Below are 9,093 nucleotides of genomic sequence, written 5' to 3'. Positions count from 1 at the left end.
CTACGCCTCGTGTTCAGAGACGTCCAATTTGGTGAGAACTATACTCATACCTCTAGGTCTAGAGCTAGACGATAGAGCAAGTTCTATTAATCTATAGGATACTTAAATGTTAACAATATGTACATATATGTTCAATGTGGATACCGATATACTCTAAAGTATATAAGAGAGCCGTGGATAGCCCAGTGGATATGACCTCTGCCTCCGATTCCAAAGGGTGTGAGTTTGAATTCGGTCCGGGGCATGCACCTCCAGCTTTTTAGTTGTGCGCATTTTAAGAAATTAAATATCACGTGTCTCAAACGGTGAAGGAAAACATCGTGAGGAAACCTGCACAACAAAGAATTTCTTAATTCTCAGCGTGTGTGAAGTCTGCCAATCCGCATTGGGCCAGCGTGGTGGACTATTGGCCTAACCTCTTTTATTGAGAGAAGACTCGAGCTCAGCAGTGAGCCGAATACGGGTTGATGATGATGTTATAAGACAAATAAAATCACTTTCCGTATAAAAATGTGTTTTATTTAAATAATTCATTATTTACATAATTAGTTCAATCAGCAGAGCGCATATTAACGTACATAATACAATCTATACTAATATTATAAAGCTGAAGAGTTTGTTTGTTTGTTTGTTTGTTTGATTGAACGCGCTAATCTCAAGAACTACTGGTCCGATTTGAAAAATTCTTTCAGTGTTAGGTAGCCCATTTATCGAGGAAGGCTATAAGCTATATACTATCCCTGTATTCTTACGGGAACAGGAACCACGCGGGTGAAACCGCGCGGTATCAGCTAGTGTTATATAAATATACTAACCGACCCCGTATTTCCCCTTCCCGAGAGAATACGGCGATGAAATATAGTATAACACACTCACTAATAACGCGACTTTCTTGTGGTAAAAGAATTTTCAAAATTGGTTCAGTAGATCCAGAGATTATGTCCTACACCACCATTTTTATATTACTATCTGACGCCGCCTGGTTTTACAGCCGCGTGGTTCTCGTTCCTGTAAAATTACGGGGATACTATATACTTATATAGCCTTTCTCGATAAACGGGCTAATGGGCTAACACTGAAAGAATGTTTCAAATCAGACCAGTAGTTCCTGAAATTAGCGCCTTCAACCAAACAAACTCTTCAGCATCAGTATATAGATTTCGCGAACTCAATTTTTTTAAATATGCATGAGCATATGCAAACAATTTATAAATATGCATGAGAACTTCAGTAGCTTAGTGCACACTAAACCTACATATTATTTTACAGCATATCACTATATATTGTTCTTACTTATATGCCAATACAGCTACTATACTATAATTATAATATTTATGTTATACATTTTTTTTGTTTCCTATTAATAAATATTTATAATATTTCACTTGATGTCATACAAAATAAATTGGATCTCAATCTCATAGCAGCACTAAGCTCGCCCCAGCGGCACTATGAAGGACAGCGCGTCCCCGGTGGCGCCCCACGCCACCCGCTGCAGCTGGAAGGCCACCGCCCACGTGGTCAGCGCCGTGGCCCACACCAGTGTGCCCACGCCGCTCAGTATCACATCTGCAAAGTCAAATATCACTTTCTAAGCTAATACTAACATTAATAACAATGAAATAGGATTCTGAGTTTTAAAAATAGAATCCTAACCAAAACAATGGGTTCAAAAATCTCTACATGAACCAACTCATTATAGAGCTCGGCAATGCTGGTGTCGGCTGCTCAATAGATGGGCAGTGTGTTAACAATATGAGTTATGCTGACGACATGGTGTTGTTGAGTCCATCAGTGAGGGCGCTCCGGAAGCTGCTGACAATTTGTGAGAGATATGCGCAGAAGCATGGCCTTCTGTATAATGTTAAGAAGAGCGAACTTTTGGTGTTTCAGGTGGGCTCACGAAAGTTAGAAAATGTACCACCAGTGACTTTGGAAGGAATCAAGCTTCAGAGGGTGTCGGAGTTCAAATATCATCATGTTGGTCTCGGTCATATTGTCACTGAGGGTTTGAACGACAACATGGAAAAGGAAAGGAGAGCTTTGCTGTCAGATGCAATATGTTGGCTCACAAGTTCGCTCGGTCTACAGGAGACGTAAAAGTAACAGGTGTTCTGCCAGACGCTATACACGTGCAGCCTACTATATGCAGAAGACATACAATGCACTCTGAGTGCAATACAACAATGCCTTCAGCGTGATATGGAGACTGTAGTACATCAGTAGATCCCACAGTACTGTAGTACATCAGCAATGTTTGCGTACGGAAGGATTGACAGCTTCTCTACAGTCATACGGAAACAAACTGCAACGCTGATGAGCAGGGTGTGGGGGAGCACCAACACTTTCCTGAGGGTGATTAGTGAAAAGTATGACTGTCCCATACTGAGGCACTGGATACACACACATACCTGTGTGCCCGGTGTGTCAGTATGTAGGGCAGATATCTTAAGTAAGTATTATACCTAAATATATATTGTTATTATTTCTTTTTTTTTTTTTTGGTCTGTATTTACTCTACTAACATACATATTACGCTATTGTTTTTTTAACTAACTACTATGGGTCAAGGCCTGAAAGTGACGAATGCCGAAGTTCTGCGACGCGTCAATCAGAAGCGTGAACTTTTGCAGACCGTCAAGACGAGAAAAGTCGCGTATCTAGGGCACGTGCTACGACACGAGAGATACGAGCTTCTACAGCTCATCTTGATGGGAAGAGGAGAGGCACCTTAAGAAGAAGAAGGCCTCAAATAAAGATTTTTTTTTTTAAATCCTCAGAGGTAGGACACTTCACCGACACATTGTGGTGCAATCGCCACCTGCAGGTCAATTGTCATACCCACTCCTGACTAGTTTGAGGGAAATGAGAATACTGGTCATATTTCAAAGATTTGGCAAATATTCTTAAATAAAATATATTATACACAAAATAGCATTTATTGTACATCAATTAAAGAGAGATTCACCATTTTTGCATTGTTAGTAGATGGGCTCTTTGCCAAAACTGACTATGCTTCTCGTACCACCACCTTCTAACAAGTGTCTCATAACTTATTCACAAGTTCCTTCTTTATATTTTATTTTGACAAAAAGCATAAATGTAAGAATATCCCACACTTATTATCAAAAGGAGGTGAGACCAACCCTAAAGCTTTACAGGTATACTATAAAATAGTAGCCTTTGATTAAAAATCTTTGGAATCTGTAAATTGCTAAGAACGCTGTTTATATAGCTTTCTTCAGGAACAGGAGTTTTATATGTATACAATTATATACAGAAATGATACATACATTTCTTGATCTGTTTCTGCTCTTCAAACTGTGGCTTCACAAAGGCTTCCTTGAAGAACCACACTGAGTTGACGGCCCACACAAACGGCAGCAGTAAACATCCCACTGCAAACAATCTTACATCTTATTGATAATTTTGGGCTTTCACTTGTATACGAAACAAGATTGAACAACTTTTCTTTGAACTGTATATTTTGATAACATAAATAGTATAAAAATAATAATTCAGTTTAACCTTCAATGGCTTTTTAAATATTATGTCAGTTGACGATTTATTGATAATTTGAGAAAAATGTATACTTAACTCATAAACATACATTATTACTGGTGGTACATTATACTTTTGTACGTGGATTTTTATCCTTAATAAAGAAATTAATATTAATATTATTATTGTAAACAATATCTACATATAAGTTTTAAATTTAAAGTTCATGTAGATAGAGCTCATGCCACATAAGAATCTGTTTGTTTGAGCAAGTTCTCAGAGCAGGCGAGTAATAAGCTTATATTAATATGTTAAAAAAGAGGGATAATCACATATTGAGGTAACAATGGATAATTCAGTAAAAATGAAAAATGTCATTGATTAAGAAGAAACATTGTGAAGAAACAAAACAACAATTAATTTACCCTATTTTTTAAATGCTCTGATACTCTAATTTCTTGCCTTTCACACATTGCATTGTGATTACATACATTGCAACCATTGCAACTTTCAGTGCTTTCAGTTTCAAGTCAACATTTTGTTTAGAAGATTGGTGACTTAAGAAAAACAAAAAATGTACCTTTGAAATACCACTTGCACAGCTGTAGTTTTTTGTCATTAGGCAATCTATTTAGATCCATTTGAAATTAATAAAAATCTTGCAGCAACGTAGTTTATGTACTTTATTTAATTGTTAATATGCGTAAACATTAACATTTCATTAAATTTCTGTTCATGACAACATCAACAAGCAAGCAAGCACAAACACAAACGTCAAATTGGCAATGGCAACTTGCCAAGTGTCAAAATGACGTTTTGAGAGATGGTTCGCTGTTCGGATTCTAGAGACTCGGAATTTTTTGAGTTGGCAACACTGAATAAAGTATCATATTAATCCTTAGACCATTAAAACTAATATTAAATAAGTTATTAATGGTCTGAGTATTAATCATAATATTATCTGTCATTCTTAGGGATGAAACGATACGAGTAAATACAAGTACGTACTCGATACTTTTGCGCCGATACCAAGTACTTTTAGTATCGATACTTTGAAATTAAGAATCGAGTGGGTATCGGTCAAAAGTACTCATATCAGTAAACCAATGTCACTATTTTGTTTTAACATTGATAATTGAAAATTGCATATTTTAAATTGAAATTATTGAAGGCATCCTAGCCTTAGTTTTGTTTGTGTAGTTGGCAAGCTTGTTTGTCTATGCCACTTCGCTTAAATTTAACTAGGAAACGTTTGGAAAAATTAATATTTTTGGGAAGCACTACAAAGACAGGCTTTTTCATAAATGTACTTAACAATAAAGAATACCTAGTACATGTTACGGTTTTTACTCAAAAATTTCCAAAAACGATTCGATACGAGTAAGTATCGATACTTTTCAACTGATACCGAGTAAGAGTCGATACTTGACGACCGATACAGTATCGAGTAAAAGTATCGATACCTCAATGGTATCGTTTCATCCCTAGTCATTCTATTCTCTCTTCACAGACTACTACTACTACTTCTTTTCAAGTGATCGCTGTGAGGTTACTATGACCTAATAAGAATTCGTTCAATATCCGAGCAATTTCCAGGCAGTTCAAAATCCGGCCTGCTTCTGCATTGCTGAAAAGCGTACTATTGCGTATTATGACATCGTAAAAAGTGAACAATAGTTGAACGTTAATGTTTGTCTGTGGTCTGCTGTAATGACATTGTCTTTTGTTATTTACGTTAATTAGGGAGAAGGTTCATATGACAGAAAATATTTAAAAAATTGCGCGGAAAATTAGAAAAAGAGGTAGGGGCAGGGAACGGGAAGGGGTAGTTGATCGAGTTTCACGCGGTTTCATTTCATTTCATTTCATTTCATTGGTTTTCAAGTGTTATGTATTTTATTTTCTTTGTACCTATATAGTTAACATTGTTATCAATTAAAATATATACAAATAAGTAATTGAGGGAAATATTAATTAACAAAAATCAGGTATTAATATTTTTTTCATTTTAGTCTTCATACAATATGCATGCAACAATTGTATTAATAATCACAAATTCAGTTTTCACGTTATAATCATTTACAATCTATGTATTCACATCATAGCCAAAAACAAATACTGTGCACAGATGTTAGTTCAAGGATTCATGATGTCTGCACCAACTACTGCGGTGTTATCTCACTGGCTGTGCTCCATAGTTCCACTTGTGAATGTTTATATCTATACCCTCCCTCAATGTTTGCACCTCAGAATTGTTTCACCACCACCACCGCAACAGCAGAATTGTTTTTCTTTAGCTCTCAATCTTATGTTCCATAATATTTGTAAGGCTCATTTACAAAACTTACTAAAATTCATTTTCTCTCCCACTAGGTGATTATCTGCTTTCAGGCATAAGCTGGCTCACCTCATCCAGTTTGATTTTATTGTATTTTGTGTGCTCTCATTTGAACCATTCAATGACAAGCCTGTGCTTTTGGGATATTTATTTTGCTCAAAAACACAACATGATCGTACAAAGAAAACTTGAAAAAAAAAATTAAATGACAGTTTTTGAAAATTTTTCTATTGAACGTGTACATGGTAATTTGATATACGTTTGAAGAAATTTGTAGCACTCGGGGCTTATGGTGTACAATTTGAATGCAAACATTTTCTCTTCCTCAGTGAAGCGGACGCCCCTGGGTCGTGCTCGAGCTAGCCTCAGCTGCGCGTCTACCAGTAATTTCTCTTGTGTACTTAAACGTGAATAATTTCTAAAATAATTTTTCCCTTCAGCCAACAGCTTGGCTTTTCTCATTTTTAGTGTTTTTACTTTGGAAGTTAAACACTTCACCTTCAATCGTAAAATCCGATTCTGTGCACGTAACATTTTCTCTAAGGTGGTACTGTTACTTTTCTTGGACATAGCTTCATTTATTTTAGTGTTATAGTTTGACTTTTGCAAATAACACTTTGAATATTTTGGATCATGTGTTGCACAAACAAAGATCTGTTTGCCAGTGTTCACAGGAGCTTTTCTATGCACCTGTTCAACTGCATTGACATCTGATGCTGTCATTTCAGGTAACTTATTCATTTCAGAGGGGATATTGAGTTTGGCATGATTAACTTTTAATTTTAAGTTCCCTGAGGACTGTTGTTTTTTCTGTCCAAATAATAATGATTCCATTGTAATAAACTTCTTCTGGAGTGATTTGCCTCTTACACTTGGAGTGTCTGGCAATATATGTATATTAAGCTGGTCTCTCATTTCATTGGCACCTGTAACAGGCTCAGGGCCTAGCAGGAGTCCTAGAGTATCCATGATGGAGTCCTCCTGTGACAGTTCTGTATCTCCTGATAGAGAGTTTGGAAGCTCTTCACTGTCACTCACCAATGTGTAAACATCTTCTGTTTCGTCGGTCTGTGCAACAACACTTGATGTGCCGCACTGTTCTGTGGACTCTACAGATGTACTTGCAGTTCTCTTTTCTTTTTTATGAGTCAAGTTTTGAGGGTAAACTATATCATAAGAAATTGGCTGAGCATTCAAATTGTATTCAACATGAACTTTAAAGCCAGGTTGTGTTTTTTGTTCGTCAGGGTTCATTGGTGAGCCTGGTGATGATGCACTCTCAGTGTGATCAGGTGGCACCTCGAGCAGCTCCTGACCTGTGTCATTGATCACTGTGGTGCTTTCATTTGTCAATACTTCTTCAAAAACTTGAGACGTGAGCCATGCGGACGCCACACTCACAAGGGGCTCGTTGGTCACCGGACGCAAACAATACAAGTTGTGATCGACTGGCAAATCTGACTCTTCTCTTGCGTTAAGGTAAACTAGGTGCGGTTGTTGCCTATGTTCTTCTTTGTCATCAGATGATGTTAGCCTGTGATGTATCGTACTAAGAACTACAGGTCCACTATGATCCAAAGGATATACTGAAACGTTTTTGGTCACACTCAATGGAGGGAAAGGGATTGCGTCCTTCATCAGACCTTGTTCATTATTAAGCCGCAGCAATAAATGTGATTCGCATTCTCTAGTCCTCGTAATTTTTTTGTGAATTTACTGAATTTGGCACCGCAGTCATTTGACGTTTGTGCCACAACACAACCAAAGATTACATTACAGTGTATTATTGGAAATAGATACTACTCTGTAATAGATGGCTACTCTAATTTTTTTCGGAACGCCTGTGATAGCGCCATCTAGTAACTAGCCACGGTATTTTTAGTACAGTATCCATTATTGTTATACAAATAATAATGCATATTTTTTGTAGAGGAGAGAAACTTTTGATTTTGTAATAGTTGAAGAAACCAATAGAGAAAAACAAAAAAAAAAAAAGACAAAAAGTTTTCTATTGATACCCCCGGGCTCGAACTCAGGATTATTAGATCGTACCTTTGTTATACACCACTGGACAAATGACTATGTGTAACGTCGTTGAAATTAATGTACACGTCGTTGAAATTAATGTACACTTACTGTCTTTCTTAAATAATCCCCTTGCTTTAGAAATACAAACACATTCTTCCTATTACGCGTCATAATTAAAAGGAAAAATAATTCTTTTCGCTTTTTTTCCGTGCATAGACGGTTTTAATCTCTAAAAACATTTTGTTACATACACACCTTAGTCATTGAATTTACTATCCTGGAATCTTAAATCTAGAATGTAGATGGCGCTGCTTCATAAAGATTTCACGTTCTTCTAAGTTCCCATGGCATGGCCACAACCACAAGCAAGGAACATATTTACTCACCACAAGCACAGCACAGATTAGAGATTAATAGATACTATAATTATTTACTGACCACAAGTCACAACACAAACACAAACCACAGATTTGATTTGACATCACAGATCTCTTTAAATTATTTACTCTACATTAGTCCACAGCACAAACGCCACCCAAACCAAAGTGAGTATATAAAATACAAATAAAATAATACACCAAAGAGTAAATTAATTTAAAGGGTAAAAAGAGCCAACTTCCCTTTTTTTTCGTGTCATACTGTTCGCAGTAACGCCATCTATTTAATTACCCTCTGATGTCTCGTAAATACATACTCTACAATCTACATGATAGCTGACAACAAGCCCTGCTAAAATAACGCAATATATTATGTTAGCCGAATTTTTACGATTTTCAAGTTATATTGATTTTTGTATGTTGTATAAAAATTAATATAGCTTAAAAACCGTAAAATTTTACTAATGGCTTACATATATTGCGTTAATTTAGTATGCCTTGATGTCAGCTATCAGCCTGTAGAGTATGTCGTAATATTTACGGGACAATTACTTTATTTATCTTTTTGAATTAAACCTTTTAAATAAAACAGAATTTAAATAAGTTAAATATTGTATGGTAACAAAATGTGAAAGAGGAAATTTAATAATTGAAAATATGTAATAATCGGTTTTTAAGTTAAATTGATTTTTCCACAAAATATAAACATAAATTTAACTTGAAAACCATATTTCAACTAACATATATTGCGTTATGTTAGTAGGCCTTGATGTCAGTTATCACTCTGTAGAGTGTGTACTTTCGGGACGATAGATAGATGGCGTCACTACGGAAACAGTATGACCTATA

At 36.1% G+C, this 9,093-nt stretch overlaps 1 protein-coding gene across 1 annotated transcript; it reads right to left on the bottom strand.

Annotated features, from left to right (window-relative positions):
• Positions 1 to 497: 497 nt before the first annotated feature.
• LOC112049634 (gamma-secretase subunit pen-2) lies at positions 498 to 4,289 on the bottom strand. The gene is made up of 3 exons (XM_024087602.2): positions 4,082 to 4,289; positions 3,294 to 3,398; positions 498 to 1,569 (listed from the first exon to the last, which is right to left on the bottom strand). Exons 1-3 carry the CDS (start codon positions 4,140 to 4,142, stop codon positions 1,430 to 1,432), a joined length of 306 nt encoding a protein of 101 aa, XP_023943370.2. The 5' UTR covers positions 4,143 to 4,289; the 3' UTR covers positions 498 to 1,429.
• Between the last annotated feature and the right edge of the window lie 4,804 nt (positions 4,290 to 9,093).

The sequence above is a fragment of the Bicyclus anynana genome, chromosome 8, assembly GCF_947172395.1.
Source record: "Bicyclus anynana chromosome 8, ilBicAnyn1.1, whole genome shotgun sequence".
Lineage (NCBI taxonomy): Eukaryota > Metazoa > Arthropoda > Insecta > Lepidoptera > Nymphalidae > Bicyclus > Bicyclus anynana.
The sequence above is the reverse complement of the archived record's forward strand: the minus strand, read 5'-3'. Positions and strand labels throughout refer to the sequence as shown.